The 27,765-nt window shown below is 43.7% G+C and overlaps 1 protein-coding gene across 2 annotated transcripts in view; it reads left to right on the top strand.

Moving 5' to 3' along the window:
* Positions 1–21,560, top strand: part of CRTC3 (CREB regulated transcription coactivator 3) — a 309,654-nt gene extending 288,094 nt beyond the window's left edge. For both annotated transcript variants that reach the window (XM_082253380.1, XM_082253379.1), the window contains 4 exons: positions 5,378–5,557; positions 7,146–7,226; positions 9,142–9,346; positions 20,286–21,560. In XM_082253380.1, the coding sequence (XP_082109506.1) occupies positions 5,378–5,557; positions 7,146–7,226; positions 9,142–9,346; positions 20,286–20,494 (675 nt within the window). In that variant the 3' untranslated portion in view covers positions 20,495–21,560. The remainder of the gene's footprint in view (positions 1–5,377; positions 5,558–7,145; positions 7,227–9,141; positions 9,347–20,285) is intronic.
* The last annotated feature ends 6,205 nt before the right edge of the window (positions 21,561–27,765 follow it).

Here is a 27,765-nt window from a genome sequence, read left to right as displayed (position 1 = left end):
GGTACCGCCAACCACGCCAAATCCCCATGCAGAGAGAGTGTTGTGTGCCCTGCAGCACACCGCTATTCAGTACAGGCCGCCGCCATTTTTTTTGCTGGATCGCACGAGCCGCCATTTTGGCGTAGCCTCGTGTCTCCAGCATGGGGGCGGCCATGTTTGAGGTGATCCAAACACCTCGTGGAGCTAGGGGAGGCGCCGGAAGGCGTGCAGAGGGGCGGAGCCGCCTCCTTTCTTCCTGGGCAGCCAGCCAAAAGACTTCCTGTTTGTCAAGACAGCGCTGTAACCTGTTGCAGTTAAACTTTGAGCATCAAGTGGTGAGCCTGGGGGTCTATCTCTCTCTCTCTCTCTCGATCGATAGGGATCCCTAGCAGGTAACACTAAGGGGCTTTTTGTGGCGCTGGGGGTCTGGAAAAAAAAAAAAAAAGTTTTTTATTTTTGAATTATATTATCCAGGAAGTGACTGGAATTATCATGGACCCTGCCACACATATTCCCCCACCTGTTTCCCTCGAGGGGGCCACGGGACCCGCCGGTGCACAGAGTGTAGAGTCATTTACAGCAATTTTGGAGTCTATGGTGGCTCGGGTGGAGGCGGCCTGTCAGGGACGGGGGTCAAGGAAGCGACCCCCGCCTACCCCTATACTATCTGACACCTCTGACTCTGATTCAGAAATGGTTACTGCAGTTGCAGGTTCCTCTGCAAAGGCTGTTATCCCAGGTAAAGCCCCCTCAGACAGTGAGGAGGACGCTTCTTCTCCTGCTATAATTCAGGAAGAAGCATTGGTGGACGCACTAGTTGTGGCAGTGCAGGAAACCTTAAAACTTGAGGCTTTACCGGCAGAGGCAACTGAAACAGAGATTCCTTTTGGTACTAATAAGCCCATCAAAACGGTGAAGGTTTTTCCTGTACCCAAATGTTTCGGTAATCAGATTAAAGGAGAATGGGAGCATTCTAAACGTACCTTTACTATTTCCAAGCGTATTGCTAGACGCTATCCGTTTGAGGAATCCATCATTAAGAAATGGACGGTACCACCGGTGGTGGATCCACCTATTTCCAGGCTGAATAAAGCCACGGTTATCCCAGTGGAGGACACTTCGTCCTTTAAGGATCCGGTGGATCGAAAGATGGAAGCGGAGTCCCGCACCATCTTCTCTCTGATAGGTTCAGCATTTAGACCAGTAATTGTTATTGGTCTAGTTTCCCAGACACTTACGGAATGGGCGAAAATGGTACGCCAAGACCTTAGGGGAAAAGATATTCCCCAGGAGACATCTGATTTGATGGAACAGATTATACAAGGGCTACAGTTTATCTGTGACGCAGCCTTGGACACTACTCCCTTATTAGGGCATGCATCTATGTCAGCGGTGATCCTCAGACGTGTGCTGTGGTTAAAATGCTGGTCAGCTGACCTAGGTTCCAAAAAGACCTTGACAAATCTCCCTTTTCAGGGGAATCGTCTATTTGGGGCCAACCTAGATGAAATCATCAAGGATGCCACTGGGGGCAAGAGCACTTTTTTGCCACAGGCTGCTAAAGCTAAGGGACCTCGCAACAAGCGAGGACCTTTCTTTACCGCCCATAAAGGGCGCCCGGCTGGTACTAGCGGGAAAGGCAAGACTCCTCCAGGAGGGTTCAAGAAGGGCTGGTCGGACAAGCAGAGGACCAACCCAGCCAAACCCGAAGCAAAGGAGTACACAGCCTGAAGGTGCGCCCCCACCCGGTTTCAGGGTGGGGGGACGTTTTCACCGGTATTCAGGACATTAGATCGAGCTTCAACCACTACTACCGGTGCGATTCTTCCCTTCCAACATTTAAGTACTACAGGAAGCGGTAGTTACCGTTCCCTGAATAGATCTTTTCCTTTACCTTTTCCTAAGATTAGTCCCTATACTTCACAGGAATCGGATCTGGTTGACCAGATAGGCCAAGTAGCCTCTAGTCGGGTGACTTCGGTCCCTGAGGTTCAACCAGAAAAGATCACCCTTCCTGATAACAATCAGGTATCTGATAAATGTGTGGGAACAGAAAACGACCAGACTTTCTCGGATGGTCGGGGCCAGATACCTCTAGGGACGCCTGGTTCAGATTCTATCAGCGCCAGTGGTCCTAGAAATTCTAGGCTGGCCTCCTCAAGCCGGCCTGGCCGACTTGGACATGCTAGTCGCAGACGTTCCGTGGGAACTTCGTCTCAGGGAGTGTCTGTGGTCTCAAGGACCAATTTACCATCATGCTTTACAGTCGCTGGGTTTAATGGCCTGGCCATTGAGACCCAAGTACTGAAGGACAGAGGTTTGTCTACTTCAGTCATTCCTACCCTTATTAAAGCAAGGAAAGCGACTTCCAGCAAGGTCTATTATCACACATGGAAGACTTATATTGCGTGGTGCGAATCTTTAGGATTTCCTCCACGTACCTATTCGGTGACTCGAATATTGGCCTTTTTGCAACAAGGGGTTGAGCAGAAGCTAGCCTTGAGCACCATCAAGGGTCAAGTTTCAGCATTAGCAATCTTCTTTCAGAAACCTTTAGCTACCAAGTCCTTGGTGCGGAATTTCATCCAGGGGGTGCGGCACCTGGCTCCTCCAGTCCGCGCGCCCTTACCGCCCTGGGATCTTAATTTGGTTTTGTCGGTTCTACAGAAACCTCCCTTTGAAAACATCAGGGAGATTCCCTTGCTTACTTTATCCCAGAAGGTGGCCTTCTTGGTGGCTATTACTTCTGCTCGCAGGGTGTCAGAACTGGCTGCATTATCATGCCAGTCCCCATACCTAGTGATTCATAGGGATAAGGTAGTACTTCATCCTAAGCCATCTTTTCTTCCTAAGGTGGTTTCAGATTTTCATCTGAATGAAGATATTGTACTACCTTCCTTGTGTCCTCAGCCCAAGCATCATCGGGAACATGCGTTGCATTCCTTAGATGTGGTTCGGGCAATCAGGGTATACCTGAAAGCTACGGAATCATTCCGTAAGACGGATTCACTTTTTGTGATCACGGATGGCCCCAGAAAGGGTTTGCCTGCATCTGCCGCGACCATTGCCAAATGGATTAGACAAACGGTGGTACAGGCTTATTCTATTAAGGGTCAGAGTCCTCCGTTCCCTGTTAGGGCGCACTCCACTCGAGCGCTCAGTACTTCCTGGGCCTTTCGCCATCAGGCGTCAGTGGTCCAGGTATGTAAGGCGGCCATCTGGTCGTCGGTACATACCTTTACAAAATTCTATAAAATTGATGTGACGGCATCGGCGGATGCCTCATTTGGCCGCAAGGTTTTGCAGGCCGCAATTTGAGGAGACCGGTGGTCTACCTCGAGGGTTTTTTTCTGTTTGAAAAAAAAAAAAAAAAAAAAAATTTTTCTCTTTTTTGTTGAGTCTCATCATTAAGGATGAGCATTGTAAACTTCTAGTTGGCACCGGTTGGGCCTTCTAGATTGGGATTTGATTTCCATTTTCCCACCCCTCATTTGTGATACTGCTCTGGGACGTCCCGAAGGTGGTGTATCACCGAGGACTACGTCTGTCAATGAGCGCTAGAGAAAAATGGATTTTTGTAAGATCTTACCGTAAAATCCTTTTCTCTTAGCTCATTGACAGACGTAGTCCCCGCCCCTCTGTTTTTGAGTTGGGTTGGGTTAAAATCTCTAAAGACTGCTTTTTCACATAACTGATTTGCTGAGGCAGGGAGAGAGAGGATATACCCTCTGGGACTGCCCCTAGGGTGTGGCCAGAGCTTTTTAATTTCCTGTCTAGTCCTGCTCCTGTGGAGGCAACATAACCCGAAGGTGGTGTATCACCGAGGACTACGTCTGTCAATGAGCTAAGAGAAAAGGATTTTACGGTAAGATCTTACAAAAATCCATTTTTTTTTGTAATATGTTTATTATAAAAGTAAGAGGGCAACATAAAACGAGTGCAATTTTTGACTGTTTTTGATAAATAAATGCATTAATATTTGCTTGGATAGATGGAGTAGCAATTCTCAAAAAATTCTCGAGGCGCTCATCAGATATTTTAGTTCTGATTTTTTCCTTGGTGTGCTTGAAAATAGTTGCTCCCAAATGTACCTGCTGCTGAAAACTGATGACCTAAATAAGGCGTGATTGCAAAGAGGGGGAGATTTTCTTTGGGAAGATAAAACTTGTAAAAGTCCAGTAAAGGGACACTGATACATTTTTCTTCGGCCCCTAAGTGTAAATGCATTAAAAAAAAATCAACATTTTTAGGCAAATTTATGATTTTCTTTTGGGCCGCATTCTTAGCCATCTTGGGCCATAGGTTATACACCCCTGTTATAAAGCATGTTAACCAATAATAAGTTATTTGCTGTTATTGCTTGATGACTCCAAACATGATTGCAAACATCATGGTGGTGGTTTGTCTCTGGGTGAGGGAAATGTTCCAACTGAAGCTGACCATACACTCCTAACAAAGCAGCCATAATTCAATCAGTGGGTGCCCTTGAAGGCACCCCTCCACCTGATGTCCTTCAAAAATGATGGAGCTGGGGGAAGAATTGTTGGCTGAACTGCACCTACATCCAATCAGATGCCAGCATGGTTTGAGTATTCTGACATCCAGTGGCCCCGGCTGTCAGAATACAATGATCACAGCAGGAAATTGGTCCATCTAGTTTATGTATCTGATAGATTTTGTTTGTTCAGCCTGCGGGCTGAATGAAAGAAATCATTGGGCGCAAAGCCAGCTTTAGACTGCCAAGGAATTTGTTGCACTCAGTAGGGACCGCAAGGTTGTCACCAGAACAAGAGATGTGGAGAAATAATCAAATGGAAACATACTGGTTATCACTGTCTGGAGCCGACCATAGACAGATCGAAATTCCTACTGAACCAGACGATCTATTGGCAGACTAGTAGCACTGAAGTGGATCCACCATTCGACTTCAGTACAACCAGCCTGTTGGATTTTATGTGGGTGATCACTGCCAGCAGCCGTAGCCACCAGCAATCATTGTATTCTGACGGTGGGGAAACTTCTCGCTGTCAGAATACAATAGCCCAAAGGACAGCGATTTTTTTTTTTCTTTCAAATCGTGGTTGAAGGAAAGAAGATTGCACAATGTATGGCTTTCATTAGAGGGAATTTAAACTTCATATGCAGATGCTTCCTGGCACTTCCTGTACTGACTCCTGAAGAGGAAGTGTACAGAAATCAATGGGACATGGACAGCAAAACAAAAGCCTCACAGGGATTTTATGCATTCCCTACTTAATAAAAAAAAAAAATGTCACTACACTTTAGATAAAAATAATACGATCGAGCCACTTCTGTATGTAATTTTGCAAGAAACAACCTGCTGCCTAGATGCCCTTGGCTATTTTCATGTTAAGTGATCATATTTTTACTTTGCTAGGGAGTTGCTATGGACCGGAGTCCCCTTTCTTTGCCACCACTGGAACCTCCTCCACCATATCCTATGTACCAAGACCAGTCCCAGCATCCACTACAACAAATACACGATCCTCATGAATCGCACAATTTACAGCCTCCCTCACCTGTGCCGTGCCCTCCTCTGGATCTCAATTTGGCTAATGTGAGTATAGTACCCGAGGTGTAATCAGTGTTCTGATTTCCTCCCATTTACCTCTCCGTTGATCACGTTTAGCATGAGTTGCGTGTCCTCGTTTGTTTTATTTTTTCACACGCTGTCATGGTTGAGTTGATTAAATTGTTTTGTCAGTAAGGATTTAGAACAAAAAGGTTAAGACTAAAAGATCGACAAATTGAGCACATTGGATAGAAAATTATACTTATGGGGAAGTGTGTTTTTGTAGATGCTTCGGTCTTCCTGTCCAGCCTTCTGTCAACCTATGTCAACATATGAGGACATATTTTGCAGTAAGGCACTGAGGATGTTAGAGGAATATCACACTTTCTTTCGAAATATAACAATTTCTATGTTCTCATTTATGAGTGTTATAAATAGGTTTTATGGCAAATTTTTGCGTTTAATGGTACTTTTAAAAAAACAATCTCAATTTTTTTTTTTTTTTTTTCATTTGAATGAATGATTAAATTAGGAGTGCTTAAACTTTTGAAGATGGAGGGCCAGAGCTTTTTTTCAGCTAGAACGCGGGGAAACGCAGTTCCTGCACCTCCAGCACTGAATGTATGTAATTGATGCTAGAGGGGATCTATCTTATGTTGCTAGGGGACCATCGTTGCTGGGGAGGATCTACTGTTGAGGGAGTTGGTCTTTTGTTGCTGGCTGCTGGAGAGTCCATTGATGCTGGTTATTCAAAGTCTACTGTTGCCAAGGCGTTTATTGTTTCTGGCTACAGGGGATCTATTTTACTGCCTTTATTGTTATTAACAAATTCCATTCAAATTACTTAGCACCACAAAAGGGAGGCGGGTAGGGGGTGGAATCAAGAAACAGTGCTCTGAGGTTGGTACGGGGCAGAGACAAGATGTGGCTCCGAAAGGGGAGAGTTCCTGTACCTATTCCTTGAGGAAGAAAAGCCCTGGTGAGGGCCACTGTTCGCAATCATATTGTACTCTCAATCACAAAAATCAGAATTTTCTTTTTTTACCAGATCACCAATAATCCCACTCTCGCACTCTTGTATGACCAGTCAAACAAAAACCTGAACCAGTGTTGCAGCCTTCACTATATCAGGGTCTTTGTCCACAGTCCTTGTTTTGGCAATTTAAAGGATGGCTGCAATCTAAACAAAAAACAGATCATGGAAGCACAAGCCCCAGTAGTTCAGTAAACTTCTTTGCTAAATAAAGATAAAATGACACAATATGCACTCACATGCTCCCGGAATGACACCACCTTCATCCACCCTGTATGAATGCCACCAGATGTAATCCACTCGGCTAAAGGCTCCTCTCCCTGTGTCTATGTGTTAAGAAAGAAAGAGAAGAGTGGGAGCCGGCCACAAAACAGCTTGTGTATGACACCTGCCAAGAATATGGAGGATCGGCAATCTATCAGTAAGAGCGGCGTGCACCCGAAGGAGGCTATGTAGGTTGCCAAAGGCTTGAGTTCATGGGCCATTGAAGAGCACTTCCAGTTTGGTTAGAAAATGAAATGTTCAAGAATTGACAGCCCAGTGGCCTAGAGTGTTAGCCTGTTAATCATACACGTGTATTTTGTATTTTCTTTTCCATAGAACTCTTTGAGTGGCTTCTTTGCCGATGCCTTCCTTGATCAGCAACAACCCAATAGACAAGGAAAGTACCTATGGCACCAGGTTAGTCCATTGATTAACATGCATTTCAACAGATTACAGTTTGTTTAATTTCAAAGAGCATACACCCGTGTGAGGGCTGTGTTGGCCAGCACGGGTGTTCCATGCATCCCTGTACAGGCAGTCCCATTCATGTCCATTGGGACACAGCAGCTGCATGGACACAAACACTGCTATCGGTTTGACATCTTTGTGGGTGCTGGTTCCTAAACACAGACACTCACATGACTGTCAAATTAGCAGCAGCGGCTGTGTCTGTGCAGCCGCTGCGTCCTGATTGACATGAATGAGATGGCCTGCACAAACGCAGCCCTCCCACGAATGTAGGCTTAAGGAGGATCTACAATTAATCTGAACACCACAAAATAAAAACATTATTAAAAAAATGTTTAGTATTCAAAGGAAACTCACCCATCCATTCATGTCTCCATGCTTTATTGCGCTGAGAAATTACTTTGAAAAACACCCTCTAGCATTTCTAGCGGTGTCCATAAGGGCAAATGATTCATGTAGCATTTACTTTCTGGAATCCATCTGCCCTTAGCTCAGACATGCAGGCAGGAAGGTGTGCTTAGCTGAGAAAGCCCCTCTCCCCTATAGACTTCTGGGGTGCATGACCTCATTTGGGCAAATCAGAAAGTAACTTTAGAAATGGATAAAAAAAATATATATATTTTCTAATGCTAGCAGCATAAGGAATACAAATAGTCAATGTTGATTGAGAGAGTGAAGTTCCACTTTTAACTATGTGTGAACGAGGCCTTAAAGTGGATGTAAACCCTTACATATACCCAGTGAAGTGACTGGACTCAGGTACAACACAAATCCTCCTAAATAAGTTGTACCTGTTTATTGCGCACACATGGAATGGCAACAAATTAGGGTACTTTAAAAAAATCTCCATAGGCGACGCTTTAACCATTTTTTCAGGTTACCTGTCTGAAGTTAGAGGAGCTCTTGTGCTAGAATTATTGCTCTCGTTCGAACGATCGCCGCGATACCTTACATGTGTGGGTTGAACACCGTTTACACATGTGGGCGTGACTTGCGTATGCGTTCGCTTCTTTGTTTTCCTTTTTATTTTTACACTGTCCCTTTTAAAAATGTAAACATCCCTTGTAATAGAAATAAGTATGACAGGTCCTCTTTAGGCCCCTTTCACACTTGTGCGACTTAAAACGATTTTACCGCGATTTTGACTCTATTTTGATGCGAGGTTGACTGGGCTTGAATGTCTGTGGTCTCAAAACGCATCAAAATCGCACCAAAGTAGTGCAGGGACTACTTTGAAGTCGGTGCAACTTCAAGTCCCACAGATATGAATGGTACTCACTAGAAATAATGGAGAACGACTTGTCATGCGATTTTGTAGTCCCAAATCGCATGACAAGTCACACAAGTGTGAAAGGGGCCTTAATGAGAGATCTGGGGTCAAAAAGACCAGATCTTTTATTTAGACTTAAAAGCAAAAAAAAAAAAGGTCATTACTTTTGCTTTTTTTGCTACTTTTCTGGCCATTGGGCGGAAGTGACGTTTGACGTCGCTCAGGTCCTCCAGGGGCATAGAGTGGGGGCCATCCTGCCCACTCGTGCATCCAGGTCCGATCATTTTCATCGATACCGACAGCACCAGTAAGCGGGGAAAACGACCGGGAAGCGGTGGGCACCTCTCCCGCTGCCCATAAAAGTGATCCTGTGGCGAATCCGCTGCCGGGACCACTTTTTATCAGATTCACGATTGCCAGCTATGTAATGAAATACTGGGGTTATGCCAGCCACATAAATACACAGTGGCCGGTCCGGAAGTGGTTAAATGTTTTGCTCATCATTTATGGAAAGAGATGTGTTTTATTCAACTTCTATGTCACACATATTTTACTGGCCTTCTTGATACTGAGTAATTTTTATTTATTTTTCAGCAAGAAGCATATGATATGTACGAGAGTCCGAGCAATTCTCTACCCAACACAAATTTCTTTGATCCGAATATGAATCTCCAGTACTCCCAGGCAGCCATGATGGGACTAGGAGGGAGTCATGGAAACCTCCAGGACCCCTTCCAGCTGCGGTCAAGCTACTTGTATTCCAACTATGGGGGAAGTGTTCCGAACATTATCTTAACAGGTTAGCTCTCATTGAGAACAGAATGATATGAAATATCTAGGTGGTAATGAATAATGCTGTGAGGGGTATCAGGGAGTTGATACATTTGGCTTACCCATTACCAAACTACAATCACAGGATACAGGATGTTGGTTCACATGAATAGTGGATGAATCCTTCAATGACCAGAAAAACAGGATGTTGAACAAAACATGCTTTACATCCCATAAGGAGACTGCAACAAATAAAATTTGAATTTACGAAAATGTTTTTGCATTAATAATTTTCAGTGGGAACATTAACAAGATTGTGTGTAATCATTTAGCTTGGATAACTTACTGGACACACAAAATGTAAACTTTTTTCACATCAGTCCTGCTCTAGTGTAGATTAGTCACATGTGTGAACAACATCATACACAGTGTGTCAATCATAAACTTAATGCACTCTAAAGGCCCGTACACACGTACCGATTGTCGGCCGTAAATATTTGGCCGATTGTCGGCTTGTTGGTATGATGCTTCCGACAACCGACTGCGACTTTTCGGCCGAACAAAATCTGGTCTGCATGCTATAAAATTTTTGTTGGCCAACACCAGAACGGCCGATTGTTAGTCAGTCAGTACAGATTTCGGCCGACAAAAGCCAGATGAGCAAGACTGGGCATGCTCAGAGAAGAAAAAACACACGGAAAGTTAACCATCACATGACATCACTTCTGAAGCTGGTTGTTGTTGGCCGACAAAATTTGTGTGCAGTCTTGAGCACTTTTCAACCAACACGACATCACTGGACAAAAGACGGCCGATCGTTCGGCCAACAATCGGTGAGTGTGTACGGGGCTTTAGGCTCACCGCAAAGGAAATTGGTCAGATATTAAAAAAAACCTGTATAATATGAGAGTCGTTGGGTTTTAAATGTTCTCTACAGACAAGCATTTAAAATTTGTGTTTAAATGTGTTGATGTAAACTCCTACCTGCTAAATGCATGTGTCCTTTAATTGTTTCTGCTGGATAAAGCTTCTTCTTTAAGTGACCCAGAATCCACCCATATAAGAGTTTTAGCCAATGTGCTTCTTAGTTTCAGCTCCACCAGCTCTCTGAGCCCACTTTTCCTTCACCCAGAAATATTTGTGCATGAAAGGATCAAAATCACAGAATGCAGAGACCGAGTCTGCACCCCTGTTCAAAAGCACAGCAAAAAGATTTCCAATTCTGGCTGCAAGAGATTGTGTTTAAAGCGAAACTTCACCCAAAAGGGGAAGTTCTACTTTTTTGCATCCCTCCTTCCAATTCATTGGCACTTTTTAGGAAGAGGGGGAGCGGGTACCTGGTTTTGAAAGGTACCCACTCCTAATTCCGGTCAGATTTCCATGGCAATCTGTGTGGAAGATCAGCCCCGCAGCCTTCTAGGACACATCACAGGTCCCAGAAGACTGAGAGACGATTCACAAAGTGCAGCGCAGCTCGCACATGCGCTGTGGGAAAATGGCTGTGAAGCCACAAGGCTTCACAGTCTGTTTCTCTTAAGATGTTGGTGACTAGACCAGAAGCCAGTTGAATCGGCTCGGATGAAGACCACGCCGGATCCCTGGACAGGTAAGTGTACTTATATTAAAAGTCATCAGCTGCAGTGTTTGTCTGGGGGAGACTGGAGCTACTCTTTACACATAGAATAAAGGTAGAGTGAGAACACTTCGTAAATTTGTGCAGACATCCTACTTTTAATTTACCTGGAATGTTTCCTAAACTACATTACCACCTTAGAGAGTCCCTGTTTCCAGACAATTCATTTCAACAAAAATCTTCCCGTAAGATATGTGCTTTTAATGTTTTTTTTTTTTTTAATTTTTTTTTAACACCTCGCTTATGAAAACATCCAAAAGACCTGAGACTACTGCTGTAAGCCTCCTTCTTGGATGTGATGTCAGCAGCCCCATCAGGCTCAGAGCTGTCATTCAAGTGACAACATTCCCCTGCGCCCCTCTCTCAGCAGCTACATAAAAAAATGGTATGTATGGTAGTGAGGAGAGGGGCATAGGAGCTGGGCCAGCACAGAGAGTAATTAGACATTCCCTATAGAGGAGAGGACTATGAATTGTAAGGATAGCATAAGCTGTACTAGGGAATTGACTCTCTTGGCGTAGTCAAAATTCGTACCAAGTTCAGAGACTCATCGTAAGTGAAGAAAACAACATTTGTGGATAGGAAATGAAGGCAAAAAAGTATTTCGGACACCTGTTGTTGTTTTCTGCATTTTTTTTAGTTTGGTGATAGGGTCTTTCCAGAGAGCGCCAGCAAAATATGCAGCCATGAGAAAGTTCACTTCCTTACCTTCCTTCTAGTTTTGTTTAATCCATTGTAACAAGAATTTGCAGAGAGCACCTCCCAGGTCATTGGAGAGTGTTATTCCTGAATCCACTCCTGGGTAGCTTTGTTTCCCTCTGCTTCCTTTATAACTAGTCATACTTCTAAAGACTGACTTAAAAAATATTATATAATGTTTGGAGGGTCAGGTGCCTGAAATGGGAATAGATACCACAAGCAGTGGGTTCTCGGATCACTGGCAAAAAGAACTTCAGGACTGGGATGGACTTGGTGATGCATGGGTGGTAGTCTGAAGTATTTAGCACTCCAGAATAACATAATCAAAAAGGCAGTGAGAAATTTTAGACTTGTAGGCGGATGAAGGAAAAACAACCTCAACCACTCTGGCGAGGCAGATTCCACATGGCATGGCTTCCCTACGTGGGTACCCAACAGTAGCTCAACCATAGAAATACAGAAAGGGGTCCCAGACCAAAACGCAAATAAAATACAAATAATTGTATTGGTTAAAAAGTCTTATAAACCAGTCAACAAGTATCAGGGGCATTGCCACTACCCCTTTATTAGGGTTCAATTCAGAATAAAACTTGGATGGACTCCATTGCGGCTCAGTAACTGCTGACAGATTGTTACTCCATGAGGAGAGTTCAGTACTGGTTCTAATATAGATCTATGAAGTCACTGTTTCTGAATACATCCAAGTTTTATGCTGTGTTGAGCCTTGATGAGGAAGGAGTGGTGATCGTGGACTCTTTTGCATTGAGTTTTTGGTCGTGCACTCCTTTCTATGTCGATTAATTACTAAACAGGCAATGAGTAAACAAAAATCTTGCTCTGCATGGGCAGTTTTAGGCAGGGGAGATGTGTGTGTGCTTCCAGACTATGCAGATAAAATATTTAAAATCTATTAGGGTACTGTTCCACTTAGAATCAAACCAAGCCAGTATTGCTAATCATGCACAATGCTGATCATTTGTGTACAGCATTTAGCAAAGCTTTATTTTGTATAATCTCTTTTTCTCTGTCGCTTATTGACAGACGCAGTCCTCTTGATTAATATCAAATCGGGTTATACTGCCCTCTACAGGAGTAGGACACTAGACAGAAGGAAAACGTTCTGGCCACACCTTAGGGGCAGTCCCAGAGGGTATATCCTCTCTTTCCCTGCTACAGGATGACAGTTTTTTTCTGTCTAGCTAGGAGTAAGGACCTAAGTTCCTTGCTGGGATCTTTGGTCCTGGCAAGATTTTTTTAGAAAAATTTTTTAAGGCAGCTTTTTTCTCCAGTTGTTCCTGTGAGAACTTCAAGCAAGTATGCTGAAACTGGGCGACGGGCTGAATGTTAGGAGTCAGTGGTCACCCCAGTCAGCCTACGAGCGCGTGCAGGCCCTAGCTCCTCGCTGGGTCGGCCGCGACATAGTCCCACTGGACGGGGACTGACCCTGCGAGTTAAACGTCTCGCCTGGACGCCGACGACCAGTTGGAAACTGAGTCACGGCATCCGTATTGGTCGACAGCCCCCCCACCTCAGTGGAGAGGGGTTCTGTCAGGAGTTGGCGCCCGCCTGTTCCGGTATGGTGAGTAAAATGTTCCCCCTCTCCCCCTGTCTGGTTTTTGGGTGGACGCGGGCCCCTCCCTGGGATGACCGGACCTTTATAATCCTGGATCCCCCCTCTATCCTATAACGGGTGTCACAGATCCCCCTCTTGAGGGTGATTTAGTGAATAGGAACCAGAAGGCTTGGTTTGGGAGCTGACAATCGGAAGTCACTGTATGAGGGGCCCTGTAAGGGACCATGACTGAAGTCAGTGGCTGGCATTACTATTAGGATGGCCATGTAAGAGGGTGATAGCATCTTACCTGATGCATAAGGTGCAATACAGGCCGATGCCTGTGCCTGGACTACAGCCATCCGCAGGCCGCCATCCTCCCACAGGCCATACACCTCCCGCAGGCCGCACAGGCCGATGACTACCTCCCGCAGGCCGCTGCTATCTTGCCACAAGCCGCTGCCATCCTCCACAGGCCGCCGCCATTTTCCCGCAGGTCGCGCGGGGCCGCCATCTTGGCGTAGCCTTGTGTCTCCAGCATGGGGGCGGCCATGTTTGAGATGACCAAACACCTCGAGGAGTAATTGGGAGGCACCGGAAGGCGTGTAAGGGGCGGAGCCGCCTCCTTTACCCGGGAAAGCAAGCCAAAGACTTCCTGTCTGTAACAGACAGTGCTGGGAGCAGGTTGATAGAAACTTCTGTGCATCAGGTGGTGAGCCTTGGGGTCTCTCTCTCTCTCTCTCTCTCTCTCTCTCTCTCTCTCTGGGGTCCAAGCAGGTAACACTGAGGGGCGCTATTGCGCTGGGGGACTAAGAAAAAAAAAAGAGAGATGTTTTTTCTTTGCAATTATTTTTTTGTTTGCTGGCAAGTGTCTTGTATAATCATGGACCCTGCCACACATGTATCCCCACCTGATCCCCCCGAGGTGGCCGCAGGACCCTCCAGTACCCCACTTGTGATAGATGCATTATCAGCAGTTTTGGAGTCTTTGGTATCCCGGGTGGAGGTAGCCTGTCAGGGACGGGGGTCAAGAAAGCGACCCCCGCCTACCTACCCCTATTTCATCTGATACTTCAGATACGGATTCTGAGCTGGTCACTGCAGCCGCAGGTCCCTTTTCTGGGGCTGTTGTCTCAGGTACGGTCTCCTCAGACAGTGAGGAGGACGCTTCTGCCTCCGCCATAGCACAAGAAGAAGCTTTGGTGGATGCACTAGTTGTGTCTGTCCGGGAAACCTTAAATCTTGAGGTTACACCGGCAGAGGTAGCTGAGACTGATATTCCTTTTGGTACTAGCAAGCCTACCAAAATGGCGAAGGGTTTCCCTTGCCCAAATGGGGTCGTCCGAAAACGAACCCTTGCTATTTCCAAACGCATTGCTAGGCGCTATCCGTTTGAGGAATCACTCAAAAAAAAAAAAATGGACGGTACCACCAGTGGTGGACTAAATAAAGCCACTGTTATCCCGTTGGAGGACGCTCCGTCTTTTAGGGATCCGGTGGATCGAAGAGTGGAAGCGGAATTCCGCTCCATTTTTTCCCTGATAGGGTCAACCCTTAGGCCATTGGTTTAGTTTCACTAACATTGACAGAATGGGTTGGCTAATCTCCCTTTTCAAGGGGATCGCCGGTTTGGGTGAGATTATAAGGATCTCACTGGGGGGAAGAGCACTTTCTTGCCACAGACTGCTAAGGGTAAAGGACCTCGTAACAGACGAGGACCTTCCTTTTCTGCTCATAAAATGTTTTTTCGTTCCGCTGGGGCGAGCGATAAGGCAAAGCCCTCCAAAGCCCCTTCAGGGGGTCTCAAAGGGCGTTGGTCGAGTAAACAAAAGTCCGGCTCAGCCAAGCCTGAAGATAAGTCCAATACAGCCTGGAGGTGCGCCCCCACCCATCTCTGGGGTGGGGGGACGTCTTCACCGGTTTCCGGATCCATGGCTTTCCAGAATCCCGGACAAAGGGGTTCGCGAGGTCATACGGTCAGGATACAAGATCGAGTTTCGATCACTTCCACCGGTGCGATTCTTCCCTTCCAATATTCGACTATCCCCGGATTGCTTAAAAGCTTTGCGGGGGGCAGTAATGGACTTGATGCAACAAGGAGTGGTAGTTCCCGTTCCTTGGACAGTTTCAGGGGTTCTATTCGAACCTGTTCACAATGCCCAGGAAAGAGGGCAAGGGGCGTCCAATTCTGGTCTTGGGAGAGATGGAGTCCATCCGAACAGTGGTGGCCTCCCTGCATCAGGGGGATTTCCTGGCGTCCATAGACATCTAGGATGCCTATCTTCATATCCCCATCTTCGCAGGACATCAGCGTTTTCTTCGCTTTTCCCAAAGATCATCCCTGGTTCCCACCAGGAGACTGAACTATCTGGGCCTAAATTTGGATACATCCTTGGCAAGAGGAGAAACTCCAGAAGATTCAGTCAACGATTCGGATGTCGCTGTCTGTCAACTGGCTGGGACTGATGGTGGCCTCCTTAGAGGCAGTACCGTTTGCCCAGTCTCATACCCGAATTCTCCAAGAGGAGATTCTTCTCAAATGGAATCGAAATTCCGATTCCCTGGGCAATCGGATCCGGTTAAGCGAGTGGACCAGGGAGTCTCTGGTCTGGTGGCTTTGGTCTCCGATGCTCAGCCAGAGGAAGTCATTTCTTCTGATAAACTCCAGGTTACCGATAAATGTGTCGGAACTGAGAGCGATCAGACTTTGTCTGATTTATTGGACCGAGCAGCTCCAGGGCAGCCCGGTTCCGATCCAATGGGACAATGCCACGGTCGTGGCTTATGTCAATCACCAAGGGGCACCAAGAGTGCCCTGGTGGCCATAGAAGTGGCCAGCATTCTTCATTGGGCGGAACAGTTGTTCCAGCTCTCTCCGCGGTATTCATTCCGGGGGTGGAAAATTGGCAGGCAGATTATCTCAGCCGTCAGATTCTGGATCAAGAGCAATAGTCTCTTCATCCAGAGGTATTTCACCAGCTGTGCCTCCATTTGGGCACCCCGGATGTGGATCTGTTGGCATCTCGGCTCAACAGGAAGGTGCGGAGGTTTGTAGCTTGCGCCCGCGATCCTCTAGCGGACTCAGCAGACGCGCTGATCGCCCCGTGGGGGCAGTATCAGCTACGGTATGCCTTCCATCCTCTCAAGTTACTGCCGAAACTTCTTCGCAGGATAAAGATGGAGGGAATTCCAGTTATCCTGGTAACTCCGGACTGACCTCGTCGAGCCTGGTACGCCGACTTGGTCAGACTGGTCGCGGACGCTCCTTGGAGACTTCATCTCAGGGAGGTTCTGCTGTCTCAGAGACCGATCTTCCATCTTGCTTTACAATCGCTGGCTTTAACGGCCTGGCTATTGAGACTCCGGTACTGAAGGACAAGGGATTGTCAACTTCAGTTATTCCTACTTTAATTAAAGCAAGGAAAGCGACTTCTAGAAAAGTCTATCATCGCACATGGAGGTCTTATATTGCGTGGTGCGAATCCTTTGGATTTCCTCCACGGGCCTATTCGGTGACCCGAATCTTGGCTTTTCTGCAACAAGGAGTGAGCAGAAGCTGGCCTTGAGTACTATCAAGGGTCAGGTTTCATCGTTAGCAATTTTCTTTCAGAAACCTTTGGCTACCCATTCCTTGGTGCGGAATTTCATCCAGGGGGTGCGGCACTTGGCTCCGCCAGTGCGCGCGCCCTTACCGCCCTGGGATCTTAATTTGGTGTTGTCGGTTCTTCAGAAACCTCCCTTTGAAAATATCAGGGAGATTCCCTTGCTTTATCCCAGAAGGTGGCCTTCTTGGTGGCCATTACTTCTGCACGCAGGGTGTCAGAACTGGCCATATTATCTTGTCGAACTACGGACTCGTTTCGTAAAATGGATTCACTTTTTGTGATCACGGATGGCCCCAAAAAGGGGTTGCCTGCATCTGCCGCGACTATCTCCAAATGGATCAGACAGACGGTGGTACAGGCTTATTCTATTAAGGGTCGGAATCCTCCGTTCCCTGTTAAGGCGCACTCCACTCGGGCGCTTAGTGCTTCCTGGGCCTTCCGCCATCAGGCGTCATTGGTCCAGGTTTGCAAGGCGGCTACCTGGTCGTCGGTTCATACCTTTACAAAATTTTATAAAGTTGATGTGATGGCATCGGCGGATGCCTCTTTTGGCCGCAAGGTTCTGCAGGCCGCAATTTGAGGAGACCGTTGGTCTACCTCGAGGGTTTTTTTTTCTGTTGGATTTTCAGTTGAGTCTCATCCTTTGGTTTGATGAGCCTTTAAGACTTCTAGTCGGCACCGATTGGGCCTTCTGGATTTAAATTTTGATTTCTGTTATCCCACCCCTCATTTGTGGCACTTCTTTGGGACGTCCCGATTTGATATTAATCAAGAGGACTGCGTCTGTCAATGAGCGACAGAGAAAAATTGATTTTTGTAAAATCTTACCGTAAAATCCTTTTCTCTTAAGCTCATTGACAGACGCAGTACCCGCCCCTCTACTTTTGAGTTGGGTTGGGTTAAATTCTCTGACACTGCTTTGTGACATAACTGACATCCTGTAGCAGGGAGAGAGAGGATATACCCTCTGGGACTGCCCCTAAGGTGTGGCCAGAACGTTTTCCTTCTGCCTAGTGTCCTACTCCTGTAGAGGGCAGTATAACCCAATTTGATATTAATCAAGAGGACTGCGTCTGTCAATGAGCTTAAGAGAAAAGGATTTTACGGTAAGATTTTACAAAAATCCATTTTTATTAGGAATGTTTAAAAGTACAAAATAAATAAATGACAGAAAAAAAAGATCTTGGTCTAGTTGATTATTTCAAAAACAAAACCTATACAACCATGCATTGCATGTAGATACAGTCAAATGTGATACAGCATTGGTATTATAATCATTTTAGCACAGAACAATATCCACTTACAAGGGGACTGCAAGGGCTGATCCCCATAATCTGTACAATTTATAGTATAAAAATTCATCGACCTCTGTATAGGAGATCTTTAGATAGGGAAAGTGACAGAGTAAAAACTTACAAGATGGTCAACTGGATAAACGAGAATCAAAAATGCTTAGATGTTAATCAAACAGCCTTGTATCGACCAATGAAAAGTGCAGACACAGGTTTTGCCAAGGGTTTTGCCCTCCGAAGGAAATGTCTTGTATAAATTAGAGACCATGTTATCCGAAAGAACTTTTGGATAAGCTGCAATTAGGTAGCTCTGAGCTTGGTTTAATTTTGGTCTATTTTGTCTATTTCAAATAAATAATACATCCACCCACACCAGATATCATGGAATTGTTCCTGTTTATTTTTGGTGGTAAGAAGAACCCATCTCTCTGCTTCCATGACCCGTTCTACCTCTCACTTCCTGTTTATGGATTCGCAAAAGAGCAGGAGGTTTATTGCCGTCAGTTGCAGCTGGGAGGAGCAAGTTAATTATTCGCTCGAAGAAAGAGGGCACGCAGGCTCCTTATATAAGAATCTTTCACCAAAGATTACATGTGATACATTATAATTGGCTGTAAAGACCAGAGGTCTCCAAACTTTCTAAACAAAGGGCCAGTTGATGGTCCTTCAAACTTTGGGGGCGGGGAGGGGGTTGGCTGCACTGTGACCAGTGGGAATAGAAAATATCCTAGCGTCTGAGGGAGTAAACAGTGCCCCATGTTTGGTATTAGGGTGAGTAATAGTGCCCATCATCGGCATCAATGGGAGGAATTATGTGCAATCATTAATGTCAATGGGAGAAATAGTGCGCCATCGTTGATGTCAATGGGAGGAATAGTGCGCCATCGTTGATGTCAATGGGAGGAATAGTGCGCCATCGTTGATGTCAATGGGAGGAATAGTGCACCATCGTTGCTGTCAATGGGAGGAATAGTGGTCCATCATTGGTGTTAGTGGGAGTAACAGTTCCCCAGTGTCAGGAACTATGCCCCACTGTTGCTGACAGGGTACGAATAATGCCCCAAGGTGTGGACAAAATCAGCAAAGGGCCGCAGTTTGGAGACATACATCAAGTTAATTAACATAAATAAAAAATAATAATAGAATGTCTATACCTTTACACATGATGTCTGAAACTGTCTAAACTGCAGTGAACTTTCCTCCAGTAAGCTTATGACTATTAAAAAAAAAAAAATACCAATATGAAGTGCAGAGGTCATCTAGAGTTCAACTTTTAAATATGCATATTTTATATCCTATTTTACTCTTAAATTTCTAGAAATAACTATTGCTTGACAATAATTACTAGTTTGTTATTAATACATATGCTAATTAATATAAAGAATATTAAAGATATGGCTTAATATGAACATTCTACTACACCATCCTGAAGTGTGGGATACAGGCGGTCCCCGGGTTACAAACATCCGACTTAGAAACGACTCCTACTTACAAACGGAGGGAGACAACAGGATGTGAGGAGAAATCTACCCCTAGGGAAGGGAAATTCACTCCTGTAAGAGTTCTCATGAGAAAAATGTGTCTCCACTGAAGCTTTATCATTAATCCTTGTCTCCACAACAACCCAAAATTTTCAAAATCCAATTGTCATAGGGACAGAAAGTAAGGTGAAATCTTCTGAACAGGGGTACAGACAGCAAAACAAATGGCACAGGTGTGTTAACCGTTCCTTATGCTATCCATAATACTTGAAAATGCTTCTTTTGGCTGAAGCTAAACTTAAAAAAATTTACCTGTTCCGACATACAAACAAATTCGACTTAAGAACAAACCTACAGTCCCTATCTTGTTTTTAACCCGGGGACCGCCTGTACTGGGTCTGCTTTCAAATATTGGGTATAAGGCATTTTGCCACATTTAAAAGATGTGGCATAATGCTAATTTTATATTACTTGAGGGGGGAAGGGGTAGCATGAAAGACAGTGGAGGGGAGATAATTGTATGGGCTTAAGGATGTTTTTCTGGATCCAAGGAGAAATGTCCTTCCAAAATGTTGGAGTTTTGGGTCAATGTATAAATGTGCCCTCCTGGGTGCAAGGCAAGTGCATAACTGTACCCCCTTGGGCGTAGCCTCACTAACACAGCAAAGCTTGTTTTGACATAGTTCTCTTTGATCCTTTTTTCAGACGATACAAGCAACAGTTTATCGAAGGACATTGGAAGTGCGGTTGCAGGAGTTTCCGAACTGGGCTTTGACACAGATAATACATTTCAGTTGGATGACGAGCTGAAACTTGGACCTCTGAGCTTGGATGGTCTGAACATGTTAAGTGACCCTGACATGGTCCTGCCAGACCCCACAATAGAGGACAGTTTCCGTTCCGACAAGCTGTGATCCAGGCTGCCCATCGGGGTGCAGGCTGCTTCGTTCATTTAGTAGACAAACAGAAGGAACTTGTTCGGGAAGCAACTGAGAACAAATCGTTTTGTTCAAGGCTCATTTTCTCTCCTTTGGATTAGAGCTGTTGTAATCACTTAATGGATCTTTTGACATTTGAATGTCGGATTAAGTAGATGTACTAACTTTTTTTTGAAGAAGAAGGTTTGAAGAGAAATCTGAAGAGACACTGCTTTAAACCAAGCCAGTAATTGATACTTTGTAGATAAGCACACACAATTCTCTGTGAAATACTTGGTTAGAAAAACTGCATATCTACGTTATTAATGGTGACGTGCCATTGCCTTATCTTTTTTACCCTTTCTTTCAGCCCTTCCAGAAACAGTTTATGGAAACTACCCGAGAAGCAACCAATTTACAAACATATTTTTGTATTGCAAAAAAACCTCAAGCACCCAGTGACAAAAACATTGACCTTGAAAGGATTACCATACTATACAATCTAAAACCACTGACCTCAACACTTGCTGATTTTTTTTTTTTTGGTTTAAATTTGTATGTGAACTTCTGCCAATTTAGATTAAGAACTAATACCATATTATAAGAAAATACGACAATGAGGTATATTGCAGTAGTGCCTTAGTGCTAGCCACTTTCGTCTGACCTAAAGTGTACGTGTCCTTTTGCACACCTTGCAGATAGGAGCTGGTTATCCAAACCAATATGTATGAAGTTGCAGGCCATGTGTGAGGTATGGGGCACTATGAGTCTCGTAATTCCAGCATCATGAGTTCCCAGGGAAGGTAAAATATTGTTTTCGTATACAGAATGGGTTTGTTCACTGTAATAGACGATGGGTGCTCATGTTTATAAGCACGCTTTTAACACTTGTTTTCTGTACAATCAATTGTATTACCCATACCCAGTAGTTTGCACTATATCTGAGTATTGTATCAGATAGCTGATAAATAATTCTCTATGGAAAGGCTTCAATGCACAGACTGTTTTGAGAGTGTCATCTGTGATCAATCAAACCTTTTCATATGTCCAAAGGCATTTGCTTAAAGTGAAGTTTAGTCTGGGTATGTACTCGGCCAAACATAAGTGTAATTTTAAATACTAATGCTAATACAAATATTTCAGATTACTATTGTAGTAATCCCATAATTGCTTATACACCAGAAACCAGGGTGTGAAAGTAGGTGAACTTTAAGAAGAAATGTCACCCTCCTTGCTCTAATAGGGGTTGTTTTACTTAAATTGGAGCACTCTGGTGCAGCTGTGCATGGTAGCCAATCCGCTTCGAACGTCAACTTGTTTAATTTAGCTTTGGTAAAAAAAAAAAAAAAAGCTAAAAGCAGATTGGTTTCTATACAGAGCTGCACCAGATTTTGTACTCTCCAGTCTTAGTAAATCAACCCCATATTTTGGCAAAGGCCAAAATCGCAAGGCCAACTGAATTGGAAATGTTATTTGCAAGAAACTGTTTGGCTAGAGTTCCACTAAAGTGATTTTATATAAATAAGATTTGGTTTTATACATTTTAGGTGGCTTGGCAGCCTTCCTCACTGGCTGTGAAATTTAGGTGTGATGGGTAACAGCCATTGTAACAAATTCCCTTTGCTAGGCAAGTCATCCTGAGAAGCATTCTCAGTTTTGGGTTCACATTTGTAGGTTCTTTCTCTTCCAGCTCATATGGGCCCAGTTCTGCAGTCTCTAGCCAGAGATCATGACTAGATTCTAGAGGTCCAGTCGTACAAACACTCAGTTTAAAGCTGCTGGGTGTGATTTCCTGACATTGAGGAAGAGCAGAGTATGAAAAATCTGAGTGTAATAACAAACCAGCAAGTGATTGAACCCTTCAGTATGCACCCAAAATTTGGAAATCTAAGTTGAATAGCCATGCAAAATTCATGTGTTCATACATGTATGAGTGATAAATGTTTGCTTTATATGGTTGCTAGTATGTTCACCATCTCTCATTTTCATATATAAGGGTTGTATTATGAAAATCGAACTGTAAAAAGACTTCTGTAAAATATAGAGCAGTTTATGTCCCGGCTAACAAAACTATTTTATTTTTTTTTTATCCAAGATGGCAACTTGTTTTTATTCGTTTTTGAATCCAATTACCTAGAAATAATTTGCACTTTTGTTTTGGTAAATGAGCAGTAGGGTACCAGTGCAATCATACCTTTTTATCCTACATTTTCTAAATATTAGACTTTAGTCCGACTCCCGCTAAACGAGGAATTTCGCTTTGTAAACTTTGTATGCTTTTAGGCTGGAACCATATATTTTTATTCTTTGTCTACAGAAGTTGTTACAATTACAACTTTAGGGTATCCGTTCCTTTAGTGGGTAAGGTTTATTTTATTGTTCTTGGTCATCTATACATTTTAGAACTAACTGAATCTAAAAAATTACTTTTATATGGAATTTATATGGCTACTATGACAACGAGGTTTACTTTCCTGAGGTTTGAAGATGGCGCCAAAATCTGGAGCAGCCTATTAATTCTTTAGGCTCTTTTTAGGATATTGGGTGGAACATCTGCTTAGTAATACATGCCTGGATTAATTTAGCAACCAGCTCCCGTGAGAACATAGTCTTGGGCCCCATTAAGACCTGAGCGTTGCAGTGATGTGCGGTAAAACTTGCTTTACCACATCACATGATCCATGTTTTGTTGCGAGTCCATTCTATTTTGAATGTCACCCCATTACACCTTGCCAGCTCACTTCAATGCATGAGTGTTTTTGCTTACCAACAAGCACATATGTTAACCATCCTTATGTGGGGCGATGCATTAAAAAAAAAAAAAAAAATGTTCAAGTTTGCTTGTTTTTTTTTTTGGTGTTGAAGTGTTGCCACTCCATTCAAACCGAATGGGGCCACCTTATTGCATGATAACGCATTGGGTTACGCAACACTAAGTGTGAATCTGGCCTAAGGGCTAAACTGCAAGGGGGATTAATTATTTTCTTACTGAGTGATAACTCTCCTAATAGCAGGGTTAACAAACTTGCAATACATGGATTTTTGTGATTGAAGCCTTATGCTCATTGACTTATTGCTGAGGTGTGACATTAGCACAGTGTGTAAATGAGCGGATTGCTTGCAGTAAATCATTTAGAGTCCAGGATTAAAATTTCCCATTTTACATCTCCTTTAGGCTAGCCTTGAATGCTTGAATCTGACTGCCAGGTGTGACATTCAATGCACCTGACAGTGGGGTGATGACAAGCTCTTCCAAAGTCAAAAGATTGATTGCTTTCACTGCCAGAATGTTCCAACATGTTGGAAAATCTCTCAAAAACTTGGTCTGTACTTCCTTTCTGAAAGAAATGTCAGAAAATGTGTTGCATTGTCTCATTATGTGAACTACATAATACAGAGGTGGTTCCTGGCTTTACCAAGGATGACCTTGTGTCTGCATGCCTGTTGTGTTCAATAAGATATGACAGCTGAGTTCTAACACCACCAGACAGGCTAGTGAATAATTGCAGGCTAATAACAGGCTACTGAGTAATTTCAGAACTCCAAAACATGCATATGTACTGTTACTGTATAACAGAAAGAAAACCATCTTAAACTAGAGTTTTGTCATTTCTAAGGGATTCACCTCAAGATGTCATAGCATGCATACTATAGGTCTAACTAGCCACATTTTGCCTAAGAAAGCTGGCCATATAGAAATAAGGGAGCCCCCATTGCCAAAATATTTTTGAAGATGCAACTTTGCCTGTTGGTGATTCAATGACTTGGAACAAATCTGTGTATATGGAGTGTTAGTGCAGTTCATATTCAGCTGCATGGTTCGGCTCTATAACTCACTATGTAGTAGAGCAAAGATGAGGATGAGTGTGCTGATATTGCCCCTTCAAAACTATTCTGTGCTGGCAGCTCTTGGGTTTTATCCTGACCAATTCTCTTTAGGGCGCTTTCACACTATCGCACTGGAGTAACAGGTGGCATTGGAACATACCTTGTCGATTGATTCACAGTGCTACACCACATTAACTTGTGCTGTGGTGTGCCTCTAAAATGCTACATGTACTTTTTTGATGTTTTAAAGGAGTTGTAAAGGCAGAAGGTTTGTTATCTTAATGCATTCTATGCATTAAGATAACAAACGGGGGCAGGGCCGAACCGCAGCTCTTTGTCTGAATGGACACACGGAGTTGCAGTTTGGCTCGGGTGCCCCCACAGCAAGCAGCTTGCTGTGGGGGCACTTGACAGGAGGAAGGGGCCAGGAGAGCCGAAGAGGGACCCTAGGAGAGGAGGATCTGAGCTGCCCTGTGCAAAAACATTGCACAGGGCAGGAAAGTAAAACATGTTTGTTTATAAAAAAAAAAGAGCCTTTACAATCACTTTAACTTCCATGTTTGATGTATTATTGTTCGTGTTCTAATACAGTGCAATTATTGAGCTATTGAAGATTGCAGTGATCCATGCATGGTTGATTGAGCAGATTATCCTGGTAAAAATATTATGTATACTAGAGTTGTTGACCTTTTTCTGCTAGTTGCCTGGCTCTCTGGTTTCAATACTTTGGGGTTCTGCCCTGGAGCCAGTAGTCAGGTCAGGACAATCAGTGCTATGTCAGGACTCATAATCTACATACTTATTCTCAGCCAGTGGTTTAAAAAGTACCGAAACTTGCTGATTGGGGTGAAGAGTACAGACTGTAAGTAATCATCACTCAGTCAGGGCAAACTCTAAAAGAAAATTGAATTTGTCCATGATTAATTGGGTAGTGCAGCCACCTTGCTTTGTCCCCAAAAGGTACAAGAAACCAATAGGTGATTGGTTGAGTCAAACCCAAAATTAAAATACTTCAATCATCTAGACTGATCCTTTTATATTGTATTGTAAATGGAAATCTATCAGCTTCTTCCAACAAGATATGTAATCAGCTGTATAGTTAACTCAGTCCTTTTAGGGCCCATGCAGTTTTTGGCATTCTGGTGCATTGCATTAACACGCTAGGGTTAAGTCAGCCCATTCATAAGTATTAAAAGTACTGGATTAACCTGACAGCCAAGCAGCTACAAAGCAGCCAGTCTGGAAAGAAGTGTGGACATGGCTATTGCTGACTTAAAAGGTACAAGCTCCAAAATCCTCATCCTGGTTTCACTACCCAATGAATTGCTGACTCCAAAGCAGTATATATATCCGGTATCCTAACCCTTCCCTGGTTGTATGCTTGTTCCAGGTCATTGACTCACTTAGCAGGGAAGAATTAATGAGAACCTTGCAGGGGTAATTGCCATGCTTTTATGCTGAGAGATTCTTTTAGGGTTCATTCAGACCTTGGCTTATTGGCGCATTATTTGCAGATGTGCTAACTTATATATATTATATTTCTTTTTTTTTTTAAGCATGTGCATTCTGTTAAGTAAGCCTATTCAAATAAATATGGTGGGAATGCAACTAAACATCCTTAAAAAAACATGAATCGTTTTTGTCCTTTTTGGAGCTGCATTGCTCTGTAACACACTAACTAGTGTATAATGCTCTACTTTGCAAAGTGTTGGCAAATATGTTGTTTTTTTTGTACATTGCCAGCCTATTTCCTTGAATGGGCCGCCTTAATACAATGTACATGAACGTGTGAAAATGGAATCTGTCAGCATAAAAGTAAGGAACTTACCTCTGGAAGGTCTTTTATTATTTTTCTGTTTCGCAAGTCACTGACCTGGAACAAGCAAGCAACCACTAAAATGACAGGATACCTGAATATGAGTCAGTGATTCATTAGGTAGAGAAGCCAGGCAGAGGAACTTTGATCTTGTACCTTTCAGAACAAGTCAGCAATAGTAGTGGCCTTCTCTCTTGACTGGTTCTTTTGTAGGCTGCTTGGTTGTCATGCTGTTCCTTTTAAAAAAAAAAAAAACTACTACTTGGCTATCATGCTAACCCAGTACCTTTTTATTACTTTTAAAGCATTGTCCTGGAACACATTTCCAGAGTTTTAGCTTTCGCCCTGGGTATGTCAGGTTAGTCGACCAAGTTAGCATTTTCAGAACATCATCAATGACAACCTAAATATTTGCCTCCGTCCAGATTTCCCTTCCTGGAGTACCATGGACTTACTACAGCCAATCAAAAATACGCTTTCCTTTGCCGGATCAGATTGAACCTCTATAGGGCTGATTCACTGCTGTGCAGTTTCACATTGCAGGTTAACTGCATGACACAAAATAAAATCAGAGTAGAAGCAATTCCCATTTTTGTGAAATTACACATTCAAAATGTGAAGATGACAACATTTTTCCCTTATTAAAAGAAAAAAATGATAAAAAGCTCAAGTAAAAATCAATTTAGCATGCATTAAAATGTTATCGGTGTACAAAAGTGTTTGAAAACAGTACTCTTCTTACATGAAATAGAAATCCAGGAATATGAAAATGCCTGAGAGCGGAAATCTTTCCACCTATCATTGGGTATAATAATATATAAGAAGGCTTGTCTGTATTTTCTGTAGCAACATGTCAACTTCTGCTTAACATTTTCCACCCGGCTTGTTGGATGAAATCTGATTTCTACGGTAAGTTGATTCTTGTTTCATGCACTTTAAATCTTGCTCGTTGTCTCTTTTGAAAACCTGGGCTGACCTGTAGACGGGAGTGATTTGCCCCACAGTGCGTTGATATTTAGGATCTATACTATAAACTATAACTTTTTGAGTTGCAGAAGAATAGTTTCACTAGTGCCTTAGTGGGTTCTCCATAGAGGTGACCATTCTGAAAGACCTCGTTCATGCTGATTTGTGACCTTTCAGTCGAAGGCAGCCCTGGTCGTTAAGAATGGTAACTTCTCTTAATGGAACTGGGTGGGGGGAGGAAATCCTAGATCTATGAAAGCAAGGCAAAATTAAACAGGCAGTATGTTCTCAGACAATAAAGTGAGCTACCTATGTAGGCCAAAGCAATAGGTTTACATGATGGCCTCCCTCCCCACCTGTACACACCTTTATGCTTCCCTGTTCTTCGAATCAACAGCAAAGAGAAATACCCCATACTTCCATGGTATGGAAGACATGTGAATCACTCCCCTTCTTTCCTCTTGACAGTGCTGGTGGTTACTGATTGGCCACTTGGGCACCTGTCAGTGTCATATGAGGGTTGAAGTAGGGACCTTAGACCTGTGTAAGTTCCAAGTCACAATCTGAAGTTTATATAGGCCTTTTTTTTTTTTTTTTTTTCCTTTTGTCGCAGCAGTCAGAGCTTCAAGGGCAAAGCACAGGTTCAGGCTAAAGCCTA

The sequence above is a fragment of the Pelophylax lessonae genome (assembly GCF_965119305.1).
Source record: "Pelophylax lessonae genome assembly, chromosome: 4".
Classification (NCBI taxonomy): Eukaryota; Metazoa; Chordata; class Amphibia; order Anura; family Ranidae; genus Pelophylax; species Pelophylax lessonae.
Note: the sequence above shows the minus strand (reverse complement) of the source record. Positions and strands in the feature narration are given on the sequence as shown.